The sequence below is a fragment of the Cimex lectularius genome, unplaced genomic scaffold (assembly GCF_000648675.2).
Source record: "Cimex lectularius strain Harlan isolate CLEC.00 unplaced genomic scaffold, Clec_2.1 scaffold63, whole genome shotgun sequence".
NCBI lineage: Eukaryota > Metazoa > Arthropoda > Insecta > Hemiptera > Cimicidae > Cimex > Cimex lectularius.
The window spans coordinates 1,888,220-1,903,928 of record NW_019392694.1 but is presented as its reverse complement, the minus strand read 5'-3'; the positions used below and the strand labels follow the sequence as shown (position 1 = coordinate 1,903,928).

Sequence of the window (15,709 nt, the reverse complement as noted above, 5' to 3'; positions counted from 1 at the left end):
TAAACAGAACCAATAAAACGCAGAACGTGACTTGTAGGAAACGCTTCGTCCCTTTTCATCCTCTTCATGCCCAATACTTTCATACTGTTAAATCATAAAACCTCCGGATGATTTTTCGAGGGATGATTTACAAACATATTGAAAATCAAATTATTCTTCAGTCTGTCATAAATTGCGAAACTGGCTAGCTATTAATTAATAATAAAATCATGGCCCATGTTAATGACATAACTTCTAAATAGTTTGGCAGCCAGAAGGTTGACATCTAAATTTATTAATCTTTTTCAATTAATTAATCTTTATATAAGGTATTGGTTGAACCGAAAAAGTTAGTGCCACGAGCGGGATTCGAATCCACAAATAGCCGAAGGTCGTGGGTTCGAATCCCGCTCGTAACACTAACTTTTTCATTTCAACCAATACCTTTCATAAAAATTAATTAATTGAAAAATGTTAATTGGTCAATCGGACCACGAACTGTAATGGATTTAATAATTAAACTGAAGTATTTTTTCACGAAAGCTCTCAGTGGCCATTTCATTTTTAGCCGAGAATCAACCTGATAACATGGTAATTGAAAAATGGCAAAAAGGAGGGAAAATTTGACAGGTGAGGTTGATATGGGAAGTTGGTGTCCGAGCGGATCGAAGTCATGATAGCTCAAGTGGTAGAGCAGCGGCGTATTTAGCCGAAGGTCGTGGGTTCGAATCCCGCTCCTGACGCTGACTTTTTTATCTCGACCAATACCTTTCATAATTATTAATTGGTTGAAAAATGTTAATTGGTCAATCGGACTACAAACTGTAATGGACTTATTTGATATATTATCCTATTTATTAATACGAAAAATAGATAAATGAATTAATTATTTACTTATTTGTTTACATAATATTGTTTTAAACGTTTAAAAACTATTTACAAAGGTAAAGACATGCATTGCCACTGGTTGTGCAAACCATTGTGGGCTATTTATTTACCAATTTATTAATTTAAAAAAATGATTTTGCATATTTACTAATTAGTAACAATCATTTATTAAATTATTTACAAAATACATATTTACTAATTATTTACGATTAATGCAAAAAATATACCAAACAAAAACCGCGATTGAGAGTCAAAAAAATGAACAAAGAAATTCCTTTGACCTGCTGTCCTCAATTATACCTTCAAACGAAAGCATTTTTTAGAATTGAAGAGATTTACCATCAAGAGATATGTATTTTCGACTGGATGAAAAAACTATTCCTATAATAGAAATTTTTTTCGAAAAATCGTCAAAATTTTCAAAAGGTGAAATGAAAAAATGGTCTTCATATGAACGTTGACAAAGCGATATTAAAGGCCTGTAAAACCGATTCGATTCTAAAAAATACCCTTAACATTCTACAACAAAACAAGGTTTTTTTAGAAGTAGGTCCCATTTATAGTTTTAAAATTATAAATGTCAGAAATATTATAGATACCTATCGACACTTAAATAAGTAAGTACTACTTAAATACATAAAAATGAATTACTAATTTTCTTATGTATTTTGATCCAGCACTGTCAAAAATTCTCGTCAAAATCGTTAATCTCATTTCCAAAGCCTCTCTTATAAGTAAGAAAATAAGCCTATAAAAATTCCGTCAACTAAGCCCCTATTGATTAGACGTACAATTCGGCAAAAATCTCCAAACTTTTAAATAAACCATAAAAGTCTTTTTTATTTGTGTTTAATTTATTATATACATATTGTACGATGACTGCTAAATGCGAAAATAACCTTTGGAGAAGTCAACCAGTTAAGCCAATAACAATCACCACTGAATTTATTTGCCTTTAATTATCAATATTAAAATTCCGCGTTTCTTTGAATAGCAACAAGCTGTTTTGTTTTCATTTTAAACAAAAAACAATCTACACATTGCATTTTGAAGTTGAATTTATTCGCAAAATGTAATAACAATAAATAATTTAAATATCCTTTTCTATAAACAACTTTACATTTTTGTACCTTTTCAACATGCTTATGTTAAAAATATATTCTATAATAAAACGGAATGTCATGTATATTTCTAAAGGCTAAAAGATTTGGCTTGATACCACCAACATTTGTTTATTTATTAGTGTTAAACTGAATTCCCCATTAAATATTTCTTCATTTATCATACATCTTACATTATTTATATATATACATTTACATTTAGTACACATAAAACTAACTGCTATGTTTTAATTAGGATAAATGAGATATATATAAAACAGTTCATTATCGTGTAAACAACAGCAACACAACGGCGATCGATAGTGGTCAAGCTGATTGAATTTTTATAGGTTTATTTTCTTATTAACAAGAGAAGGTAACAAATGTGAGATCACTGGTTTTAATGAAACTTTTTTGTGATAAAAGTATTAAGTATCAAACAGTATTAGACACAAATGTGTATTCTTGGAAATGAACCTTAGGAACAGATAATTATTTTTAAAATATTGTTTTTTATCCTTGTTGTGCATGTATTTCAAAATTATTTATATCAGTTAATTTGAGTTTTGTGTTTATTAAAGATATAAAAATAGCATATAGGATCGTACTAAATGAGATTAGATTATAACGGGTTAGACCGAGGAAAACACTTTTCTAGTAAATCAGGCCAAAATATATTTCGAATTCATTTTGAGCACGCTTTATGGCGTGCAAGTCAGTGGTTGGATAAGGATGAAGCGCCAAAACATTCACCGAAACCAAATCTGCACCCAAAACGATTACAGTGACTGGCGGTGAACTGCTGGAGTTGTTCACTATAATTTTCTGAATTTTTTAGTTTTGTTGTATTCACTCGTTCAAAAGAAACAGGTAATAAATTACAGGGTAGTAAATTGTTATGCGAACGAAATGACGTTTTTTCTTCAAATTTAATATTGACTGTAATAAAAAATGTTGAACAGTTTTTCATTTCTTTCATATAACAACATTGTAATTCAGACAAACAACCACACCAAAGAAATATTGCCAAGAACTTCAACGATTGTGCCCAGCATTGGTAAAGCGTAACCGATTCTTCTTCACGATAACACCAGGCCACATGTCATAATGCCAACTCCCCGGAAACAGACATCCACTTTTTTATGCATTCCCCCAAGACACCAATTACCAACCTCTCAACAGGCTATTATTTAAATTTCCCCTTTACCGCCAATATTCAAACCACGTAGCATCATTTAGTTGCATTACGATGTGTGATTAGCAAAGAGTAATTTTGATGTAAGTCCCATTCGTGACACTAATTTCTTCTCAACCTTAATAATAAGTTTCAATTAATTAAGGTTTTTAGTTGAGATAAAAAAGTCAGTGTCACGAGCAGGATTCGAACCCAAGACCTTCGGCTAAATACGCCGCTACTCTAACCGCTTGAGCTATCGTGACTTCGATCCACTCGGACAACAACTCCCATCTCAACCTACAACCTTTCCAATTTTCCCTCCTTTTTGCCATTTTTTCTTCTTAATAATAAACAGATAACTAATTACATAATTATATATGAACTTTTATTTGTTAATATTTTTTAGTTTTGTTTTATTCACTCGTTCAAAAGAAACAGGTAATAAATTACAGGGTAGTAATTATGCGAACGAAATGACGTTTTTTCTTCAAATTTAATATTGACCGTAATAAAAAATGATGAGTAGTTTTTCATTTCTTTCATATAACAACATTGTAATTCAGACAAACAACCACAACGATCAGCTCTCGCGGTGGCACACCGAAATTCGAAAAAACACCAATGTTATTATAGGTAAGATAAATTTGGCGAGCGCGAGCATTAAGTCATGAAAAAGACCTGTTTGTTTTTTGTCAAGTTGTCTACAAAAAGCGGGGTTTACCAACTCAATTGAAATGATTGTAATATTAAATATATAGGTCAAAGCGGTAGAGAAATAAAATCGAGAGTAAAAGAACACTTGCCGAAGTCGAACAAATTTTCGGAATTTAAGGGCCATCTAAAAGAAACAAAACATAATTTCAATTCAAATTTAAATACAATAGTTTTACATAGTTTCAACAAAGGGAGAAAACTAGATTGGTTTGAGAAATTTGAAATTAAAAAATGAAAAATTGAACATGGTAATAAATGCATTAATAATATAACTGATTTTGATCTACCTCCCATTTTAAAGATGTATATAAATAATATTAAACGTCCAAATAATTAAACTAATTATTCTAATTCGTCATTAAAAAAATCAGCTGATAATCGGAACGTCGCGTTGGCGGAGGTATCAGCGGTTCACTTTTGCAATTCATGTCGAGAGACGTGTTTGTAGAAACCCTTCAACCTGACGATGAGCTAAAGGGCTCGAAATCCGGATTGTTGCGAAACAACTTAATGTGAGTAGGAACCATCTTTTTTAAAAAGGATTGAACTCCACACTCACCCCATCATTTATAATTTCTGGCAATTTTTTCTTCCTTGCATCCGTTGTTTCAATTAAAAATTCACAACAATTCCTTTTATTAATATTTAACATTATTAAAATCATTATTTGGAGATCGTGAGATGTGGTCTGATGTGATGTAGATTTAGAAAAACATTTCTTTGTCGTGCCAACGTTTCGATCTTTATTGGGATCATCTTCAGGGCCTGCGATTTATAAACATTAAATTATACAAACACATGTAGAATGTGAAAAATATGTATAATGTATAATATATATTTAATCTAAACAATGTTTATAAATCCCAGGCCCAGAAGATGATCTCAATAAAGAAAGAAACTTTGGCACGATAAAGAAAAAGTTTTCCTAAACCAGGCATCTCACTATCTCCAAATAATCATTAACTAACGGTCACTAAGTACCACACGTTACTGAATTCGTTTGCAAACTGATTTTCCCTTCTTTCAGATTGTATCGCAAATGCTTAGATATTGTACCATTAGTATTGATAAAAATAATTATAAAAAAACTTGTACACAAACAAAAATTTACTCACTGTTTATTTCTGGTGATCAAATAGATCATAAAAACTATAACTTAATAAAATTCGTAGATCATTGCAAATATTTGGGCGTTGTTATTGATGTGTAGGTGAGATTTAACATTCAAATAACAAACTTGACAAAAAAGGTAAGAAAATTGCGCAGCTCAGTGGATAGAAGGCTTTAGTATATAGCAATAAATCCCAAATTGATGAGAGCGAGTCGCAGCTCTGAACTAAACAAACGCAGTCGCACGATTAAACAGCTTCAATAGTGAGGATGCTGATTACACTCCATTGTTTATAAACAATTTGTACGAATACGGACGATCAAAATTGTAGTTAGTTTGAATGTGAGACCACGCTTATGAATTAAGGAGCATTAATTTTTGACGACTTTTCTTAACTTTAGTGAAATATTTTTAGCAAATTTTCAAAATTCGAATTTAGTAACGGTAAACTCGTATTCGAACATCATTTTCACTCAAATTATGAGGGTATGTCGTAGATGCTCCGAAGCATAGAAAACAAAGCGCGAGTTTGGTTTCACTCTCCTCAAAGAAAGAAAATCCCAAAGAAAATTGAGTTCTGAGTTAGACCTTAGCTCTTTTCGGATTAACCGAATAATGCAGAAGTAAGGACTGAAACAGGTCTGAGGAATAAATATGCAAACGAGTTTTCTTGAAAAATATGGTGAAAGTTTTGAAAAAGCAGGACCAGGGTGATATTGCAGTCAAGCCGTTTCGGATCAATTTGCTCTGCCTATACTCACAGTTTTGGGCCTTCTGAAGTTTATAATTTATAGTAATTTTAGTTAAACCCCACCACTGAAGATGGCGACGAAACGCGTCTGACAGACCAAAACATTCTGAAAGGACCAACCGGCAGATTCAACACCACGCTGATCTCACAATTTTATGGATGAAAGTGCAACGAAGTATCGTCCAGTAGGTGCGGAATGGACGAAAAAAAAATTTCCTGTGCGTAGACTGAAATTTTTTTGGATTAAACGGTAGTTGGATTAGAAGGATTACATTGCACAAATTTCTTCTTAACAAGGCGCTTGAGTACATTAAAACCCGCATGACCGATCGGTCGTGCAGGTTTAACATAGTAAAGCGCCGTATTGGTTAAAAGAGCCTTTGTTTTGTCAAATTTTTCACCTTCCAAATTTTTTCTTCAAAATAGTGATTTAGAAAGTTATAAACTACGTAATTGCAATAAGTTGGCCTCCGTAAATAAATTAGGATATAGTTTTTTATGTTTGAAGAGTTATTGATGAGTTAATTTCATTCTGTATTTTTCTAATTAATTTTTTTTAACTTAACCTTCAATAATTAGCCACTTTGAGCTGAAACGTTTAAAGTTACTCAATATACCGTATGTAGATAACGCCATCTCCAAGCCATGATGATCGAAAAAGACGAAAATCGTCATTTTTTCCTGATACTCTGTTCAGCTACTACTAATTTTTAGATAGCCCGGCTTAATTTCTCTTGAACTAATGACGCTATAAAAAAATTGTTTAATATTTTTTAGTCTAATTTCAAATTTTTACCTTTTTTGTCGAAAAATTATTCAGGGTACCTCAGGCCCAGTCCAAATTCAAAATTTCAAATACGTGGTGATTATTAGTGACCGTTAATAAATAATTATTCCGAAATCGTGAGATGCGGTCTGGATTTCGGAATAATTATTTCAAATACGGCCCTATACATCCTGACATATGGTCATCCTGATTTTAAATTGGTCAGAAAATGAGAAGGTTATGGCAAAAAGATTTTTTTTAAACAGTTACTTGGTTTGCTATTTATTAATCCCATTTCATGTTCGAATTGCCTGTCTTGCGAAAAAATGCAAAGATTTGTTCTTTTCAACCACTCTTCACCGGTACTCAGAGCGATAGAGTCAGAGTAGAAGGATCGAGATTGACGAGCATGTTTTATCCTTTGCTGCAGTTCTTCAACTGAGATTGCTGGGTTATGTTTGGCGCAGACAATGTTTTTTAAATTGCTCCACGAAAATAATCAAGTGGAATTAAATCGGATGACCGGGGAGGCCAACAGATCGGACCATGAGGTCCTATCCGCCTATCCCGGGAGGGACGATTGAAATGTCTCAACTGTGAAGAATTGCAAGCTGGAGAATCATTCTTTGTCGTTGTTGCAGAGGAACATCATAAAATAGTGTTTTTTAAAACCTCCCTCAAAAAATTGAGGAACTGGGCACCATTTAAATTATTTATTACTAAATTAATCTTTCCCGAGAAGGCCACACCAAACGTTGATAGTTTGAACGACCTGATAACGACAAGTGTTCAAAATTCTCTGATTTTCGTCTGCTTCGTTCGAAAATTTCAACGGTTTAGTACGCCATTAGAGGTGAACTTGGATTCATCAGTCTATATTTATATGGAAGAACGTTTTCTTTAGCCTCCTAAATCGACATTTGTGCAAGGTATGTTAGTCATAATCAGAATTCCGAAGTCCCTGATAAGATGAGAGCGATACGGCTTAAAATTGTATGTCTGGAGTATATCTCTAATTTTATTTTTGGAAAAACCTAAAACATTTCCAACCTTTCGGAGAGAGGAATTCGGATTTTCGCGAGCATTCAGTAAACTATTCAGCTCCTCGTCGAAATTACCGGCTGCCTGTTTCTTGGTGATGGAACGGCAACTGATTCTTATCTTTTCATATTGCGAGCAATACGTCACGGCAGCTCAAATTGTCAGAACAGCGGCGTATTGAGCCGAAGGCCGTGGGTTCGAATCTCGCTCGTGTCACTAACTTTTTCATCTCAACCAAAACCTTACATAATAATTATTCAGAAATCGTGAGATGCGGTCTGGTGTGATGTAGGTTTCGGAAAAACATTTTCTTTATCGTGCCAACGTTTCGATCTTTATTGAGATCATCTTCAGGGCTCAAAGCGTTTGTCTTCTGTGTAATTGTGCCATTCTTGCGTGTCGTGTTGAGAGTGCCACGATTTATTTCTGAATAATTATCGATTAACGGTCACTAACCACCACACATTCTTACATAATAAGACTGTTTCAGTTTATTAACTGAAATACAGCAAAATATTCAGCCCCTCGTCGAAATTACTCTGTCGGTTTCTTGGCGATGGAACAGCAACTGATCCACATCTCCTCATATTGCGAGCAATACTAATAAATGTTTTGTGGTTTATTCTGGGGCGATCAGGCAATTTCAGGGAGTACAACTCGATTGCAAGGCACTATCAATAAAGCAGTCGTAACTCGTCGTTGATCGGAAAAATGTGCTCTTCGGTTCATTTTGAATGGAATACTAATTATAACGAATAGGTATTATTGTAAAATTTATTTACTTCCAGGAATTAAGATTTGCTCTCATAATGCGAGTTTAACAAACAATGACAGAATGAAAACAATAAAGGCAATTAATGTTTATTTTAGCGAAGGAGCAAATTATTGGAATTAACAACGAAACAAACAAAATTCGTTTGTTCGACCTTTTTGCCATAAATTTGTCATTTTTTGAGCAATTAAAAATCCGATTGCACAATTGTCTTCACCGGAAAAAATTCTTTAAAATGATCTGTCAAGATGTACAGGGTCGTATTTGAAATTTTCAATTTGAACTGTGCCAAAGATGCCCTGGATAATTTTTCTCCAAAAGAGGTAAAAATTTGAAACTAGACTAAAAAAATATAAAACACGTTTTTCTTTATAGCGTCATTGGTTCTAGAGAAATTCACCCGGCCCATCTAGAAAGGTCACCCGATGTAAATTATTATTTCGTGACGAGGAGAGAAAGTCAAAATTCAATTTACTTTGTCCCTCCGAAGAACATTTTCAATCTGCTTGGACTTAAACATTTATCGAGTAACCAACAGAGATAAATTGAAAGTTTAAGCTCGTCAATTATAAACACTGGCCGTAAAGAATCCAATTAACCCCCCTAACAGACAACTCTCTGAACGAGTTAAGAAATTATTTGTTTTAATAATTGAAGAAGGGACGGATTTTTATTTTTATCCAGTTCGCCGAGGAGCTCTGCAAGTAGATTTTTTTTCTTTTACGACTGGAAGTGGGCCTTGAAAATCTGAATCATTGCTCCCTAATCCCTTAAGGGGTTTCCTGGCGTTATTCCCAAGTTTTGCCGCCTTTGTCGTACAGTTTAATAATTCTTCTTTCACGTAGAAACTCTGGACCACTAGTAGAAAACACCAACTAATCCGAGTTTAATCTTGTTAAATTGTTGCTCAGCTCTCGACGATTTATACGGTTTAATTTACCGGGTTTTTTTTCTTTTGGTTTAAACCAGACAGAAATCTTCACCCTTTCGCTCCTACAGTGTAATATTTAAGTAGAAATTTAGACACATTCACACTAAAATACACTGTTCTATCAGGACATCATAAAACGATTTATTGCTTTTTTAATTAAATATCCAAAAGTATTCATTTTAAGTTTTATATATTATTTAAAATGAATATTCCAAGATTTAAAACATAAAATTATTGTTTGTTAACAGTAAAAGCTAATCGTTTTTTTGTTTTAAGACACTTGTGAGTTTTTCATAATCTTAAAATGATTTTTGTTTATGATCGAATATTCTTTAAGACGAAGATCGTCTCTGTTATAATCTTAAAATCAATAAATCTTAATTATCGATCATTCGCAAGACATTATAAACAATTGGATACAAGACACGACATAAAATTAAACAAGGCGATTAAAAAAAAAAAAAAAATCAACAAGTCTGTTAAAATGTGTCTGTTACTGACCGAAAGCGACGATGATTGGGATGAGCGTTATTGTTATGATCGGCGGCATGTTTTGATTCATAGCGGTCTCATGATCCGTTCGTCGAGGACTGGGAAAGCCAGGAGAGGAACCGGGAAAGGGAAGGAAAGAGATCGGTTTGGGCGCAGGCGTTGTCCAACCTTCGATTTTCCACCCCTGACTTCGACCTCAAGGTCTGAACGGACCACCTGGGACGATAAACTTTTCTATTCAAACCCAATCTTCGTATGGTTCTTTCAAAAGTATTCGTGTTGCCTCAGCCAGTTAAATTCGTAAAAAGCCTTTTGAAAACTTGAAAACAAGAAATTTTGGCGAAATCCTTTTAGAAAAAAAATGCCGAACAGTATAGAAAATTTCAGACGATCTTTTTTGAAATTGCATATTTATTCTGTTACAGCATTTTTATAAAACTTGCAAGATCGTCTTGTTCAATTTAAATCCCAAAGGGAAATTTAAACTAACAGGAAGGGGTTACTTCCACCGCCTCCTCTTCCTCAAAGCTTGTTACTTCTGCTTCACTTTTTCTCCTGGCATCTCTTTATCCTCATCAAACCAAAAAACCAAATTTCATCGTCCAGTTCAAATTCACAAAACACAAATAAGCTTTTATCTTCTGCCTTGATAGTTAGCCCTTAAGCCATTGTTCCTTCAAAACGGTAAGTACTTAGGTCTGCAGGGGGGGGGGGACCACGTTAAAAATGAATCAAGATTCAAATGATTTTCTTTGTTTTTATGCTTCAATGAATTTTAAAGCTATATTAATTGGTTTACTGATTATACATTATCATAATGTCAGTTTTGACACCAAATTACAAATTCTTCTTTGATGCTGTTGTATTCGAAAAATTGATAAATATGAGTTAAACAAAGAAACAAAAGATCAATTAGTGAAATGCTGAAATAGGTCTGATTGTTGAAATCATATATGATTTATTTTTTATTTATTTAGTTTTTTACTATTTAAGTATTGGCCACAGTTCTTCATTAGGTAGGAGTGTCAAGAAAGGACCGGGCGGACCTGGCAGCAAAAGAAGAGCCGGCGGGAAAAGCGGGCTGATCCTTTTTTATACAAATTCAATTTATACAATTACTTATTTATACGATGATCTTTGTGGAGAAATAGATAAAAACTATTTACATCGAAATATCCATGGAAAAGTCCACGTCTCCTAGACCACCAGAGCCATACATGCTCAGTGAGCCCTCCCCCTCCCCTGTCCGCTTTGATTCTTTCTCCTTATGTTTCTCACTAGTTATTGTCACGACCAAATAAAAATCATTATAAATCAAATAGTATGTCATGATTTTTGGTTCAAAATTTTACTTTAGTTTGTTTATGGCTTTGTTTGTACTCTTAGCAATTGAGAAAGAAATCTTGTCTAAAAACTTGTGAAATATCGACAAGGCTGTGACAAAAATGAAAGAATTAGTCAAGTGCTTTACCATTTTAAATCAGGACTTAATTATAAAATGCCAAAAACACACATAGTTCTGTATACAAAGAAATGATTTAAACCAAAAATTCCAGGCCTTTGGGGCAAAACTGGGTTTTTAAAAAAATTGCTCACACTTTATTAAATGTGGTTAGTAAAAAGTGATGCATAATTTATTTAATTATATCTTGACTCGTTAGTACTTATCGCATTTTCCAACACTCATATAGTTTTTAACACAAATTTAGGACACTTGTCGATAAATGTACCACCACATTTATTTACATTTACATTTGATTTTCCTAGGCGGATAAAATGGATAACACATTGAACCGACACGGATTACGCACCAGCCAATCAAACATTTTAGTTGGAACCCATCTATCAGATGACAGTTTAGTATCTGGACTAAAATACTAGATGACAGTTTAGTAGCCAGACTAAATTATCCGATGACAGTTTAGTAGTTGGACTGAACTATCCAAGTGACAGTTTAGTAGCCAAAATTATCAGATGACAGTTTTGTAGTCATACTGAACTATCCAGATGACAGTTTAGTAGCCAAAGTTATCAGATGACAGTTTAGTAGGCATACTGAACTATCCAGATGACAGTTTAGTATCTGGACTAAAATATCAGATGACAGTTTAGTAGCCAGACTACACTATCAGATGACAGTTTAATATCTGGACTAAATATCAGATGACAGTTTAGTAGCCAGACTATACTATCAGATGACAGTTTAGTAGCCAGACTACACTATCAGATGACAGTTTAGTATCTGGACTAAATATCAGATGACAGTTTAGTCTGTAGTGTGTTGAGGCCCTTACACACAGCCTGCCATACCTGGGGACTTATTGGAATGTAAACTTTCTCAATTGGCCAAAATTTGACTTATCCAATTTGCCTCAAGGGTGCAAAATTGTGGTATACCATTATTTTTATAAATGGAGTTGTTACTGGATCAACCATTAGCTTGATGTCCCAATCATACTCATCTGCCTATTCTTGCGCAAACCTCAATATAAATCAGCTAAAATTTAGTTCTAAGAATCAGGGTTTAATAAATTATTCATTAAGTACAACAGTTTTGATAACACATACCCACATATTTGTTTGTGTCTTTAATGTGATATGTATAATATATATATTTCATTTTATATAAATTACATTAAAATAAATACACAGGCGTTTAATAAATTTTTATGAACTCATTTAAAACATTATAATTATCATTACAATACTTGTGCAATGCACACTGCAATGTATACATTTATATATATATTTATATTAATTTTATATAGAAATTTAAACATTTCTTACAAATCATCGTTTTTTCATATATATATATTTTGTATGCTTGTAACCACATATCATTTTGGGCAATGCACCCTTTCTGAAAAGCTACAATGTTTCTCCATTTCTCTCTCTCTCTCTCTCTCTCTCTCTCTCTCTCTCTCTCTCTCTCTCTCTCTCTCTCTCTCTCACTCTCACTCTCGCTCTTTCTTTCTCTCTCAATGCTACATTTTCTTAAGTACAGTATAAAATTGGTATATTTTATTTATTTAACATTGTAACAAAATTAAATGCAATATTTTTGAAAATTGTTGTTTAAATAATTTCTGCGCACTGAAGCTGAGATCTAGAGTGCAAAATTAGACAAAATGTTAACATAAGAGATCTTTATTATACCATATGAATTTGTTTTTTAATACTGCAAACACCATTACACTAACCCGTGCACGGAACATTCACAATCTGCGCGAATTGTTTCGATTTTCAGGCCAAATAAAGCCAATATGAAAAGCCCTTTCTCAAAGCTTATGTTCAACCGGTTAACAGTGTACAATTGGAAAACAAAAGTTCTACATTACGCAAGTCTAAACACATAAAACAATTTTTTCATGGCACAATGAGCAAGCCACAGACTGATGGCATAAGGTAAAAAACCGACAGTCATTTCACAATAAACAGAAATTATTTTTATTAAAATAAAAATAAAATGCTCAAAATTGATCAGTAGCTTTTGAAATAAAGTGACCTATACTAAAAGAAAACTACAAAGCAGTAACATCTATATAAGGTTAATTATATCTGACCATGTCATTATGTCAGTCAGTTGGTCAAACAATTAAAATATTATATGGCAAATTAGAAAATACATTTGAACATCAATAATTTTGTTGTTTTTTCTAAAGATTTTTAAAAGTCATTCAATAGTTAAGGAACTTTTGTGCTCAGTTATTTTTTTGTTATAAAATTTTTAATGAAATTTATTTTTGAAATGAACGAAAATTTTCTACCGAATAATCTGGGTAATTAAAAACAAACCGTTTGCCCATAAGCTTGACTAGAGCAGACTTACCACTTAAACTAATAATTACAACTAATAATTATTTAGCATTAGAATAAATTGTACTCTTGAGTTATGACAACATGCCGTTTCAACAATATTAAACCGGTCAATAAACTATTATTAAAGATGAGAATAAAAACGAGTGTTCTATAATAAATAATGAAAAACTCTGAGGTAACACGAAGCAAAGGAAGACCTGAGTGGAACGAACTAGGTACAAAAAAAGTTTGCTTAAACAGAAGTATTGTTATGTTTTTACGAACTTTGCTTTATATTAATGGAGGGAGTTTTGTTATACACTTTTGTCCATACACACTGAGTTACGAAAGCACATCTCAGATTTTGTTTTCTATATTCTACAAAGCTACTTCCAATATAATTTAAGATGTTATACATTTATAATAACAACAAAACATCTTAATTTTACTTCTTGTACAATGAGGAACACAGTTTGACTACAAGATACAACATAAATGTAACTATAAATAAAGTACAATTCTACTATTTCATTTTTTTTATGTTTTTCATATACACACACCAAGAAGAGCATTTTGATATATACAAAATATTACAACGCAAATTGTACAAAGAGGGCATATATCACAAGATAAGCACACAAAGCATTGAGGAATGGCTTTTAGACTGTGTCTCAATGGAGTTTTTTTTTTTTTTTTTTTTTACAAGAGATTTTAAACATCAGTAAGTTCCTACTAACTTAAAAACAATGATAACAACATCAGCCTTATTATTACAAACACATTGAGAAAAAATTCATTTCACATTGTACGCCTGAACATTAGCCTCTTAGCCCAGCTGAGAATAAATAAATAAAACTCATCATAGACACAGTCATTGACGAGAAGTTGCTCTTAAGCTTGTGCAATGTTTGACTAGATAATGGTTCACAACCCTTTAAAAATGATTCAACGACCTATACAACTTGATTGTATCCACAGAGTATACATAGCAGAGATTTACACCGCTCACTTTGTTATAAATTACAATTTACAAGTACAGACATCTGTACCTAAACTAACTGGTTATCTAATTAGGTTAATATCGCCGAAGTATACCATGTGAGACACGACACGCCAGGTTACTCCCAGACATACCACCATAGAATCAATAAAATTTAAAATTAAAAATATCATACAGTTATATAAAAATAAGAGATTACATATCAGGTAACAGTAGGTGGTACATCACAAAAGTAATGTGATTCGAAGCAGACAAAGAGGACACAATTTTTTTACCAAAGCACCAAGGATATATCTTAAGTATTCTATCTACAGTACCGGCTAATCTTAAATTTACCACTCACATATTGCTTACATTTATGAAAAATTCTAGAGGTTTTGTCATTAATTTTTTTTCTTTTTGCCTTTTTTTTAAATAAATTTTTTTTAAAAGCATCTAGTAGTAGAAGAGGGTGACAGAACTTGCAGTAAGCACTACAGTTATTGTCAATATTGTAAGCGGGTGTTACAAAAGTGGTACTGCCGGGGTGAGTGGTGCAAGAGTCAGGCGTTGGATTCCTTCAGATTGTCAAAATATTGCATGATCTGGTTGTAGTCCATTCCGAGATTGAGCTCTTCTAGTGCCAGCCCTGTCTCATTGTCGTTAAACATCGGGTTACCGACGACGGTTGCCCTTTTCCTCCCTCTGCCCTTGTGGTGATGATGGTGCTTTACAACCATGGGCTTCCTGTGTGGTGGCACAGGTGGACGATAATCCTCAAGTACTCCCGGCCCATGAGGTGGCACAGGTGGTACCACCTCCTTCCTATCCATCATTCTTTCATTGTTGCTCTCCCTAAAATAAAATTTATAATTATTAAAAATAATTAATTTATAAATATTTCTAATAAAACTGCAATATTATGGAGGGAAAATTGTCCTGAAAGGAATGATTTAGTAATAAAGTTTTTAATCACCGAACACCACTGCTTTTTATTAATAATAGTCAATTTCCTAACCCTACTGAGTACTTTTTCATGCTAAATACCAAGGTTGATATGATTTTTTTTTCTTATTATGGTTAAAATGAGATGAAGTGTTAGTACAAACTTCACTTCATCATACCTGGTGTTTGCTGTAAAACAGATCATCTGAAATTTTAAAACTATCAACACGTATATAATGGATTTATGTAATGGGAATAAAATAAA

The 15,709-nt window shown here is 33.0% G+C and overlaps 2 protein-coding genes across 4 annotated transcripts in view; both read right to left on the bottom strand.

The window, feature by feature from the left end:
- LOC106674281 overlaps positions 1–9,818 on the bottom strand; it is a 28,864-nt gene extending 19,046 nt beyond the window's left edge. The window contains exon 1 of the mRNA XM_014406913.2: positions 9,732–9,818. Coding sequence (XP_014262399.1) covers positions 9,732–9,792 — 61 coding nt within the window. The 5' untranslated portion in view covers positions 9,793–9,818. The remainder of the gene's footprint in view (positions 1–9,731) is intronic.
- Positions 9,819–14,200: 4,382 nt separating this feature from the next.
- LOC106674167 (transmembrane protein 132C) overlaps positions 14,201–15,709 on the bottom strand; it is a 210,897-nt gene continuing 209,388 nt past the window's right edge. For 2 of the 3 annotated variants that reach the window (XM_014406735.1, XM_014406736.1), the window contains exon 14: positions 14,201–15,354. In XM_014406735.1, the coding sequence (XP_014262221.1) occupies positions 15,063–15,354 (292 nt within the window). In that variant the 3' untranslated portion in view covers positions 14,201–15,062. Of the gene's footprint in view, positions 15,355–15,623; positions 15,650–15,709 lie in introns of all 3 variants that reach the window. The other variant, XM_014406737.2, reaches the window with a different exon arrangement.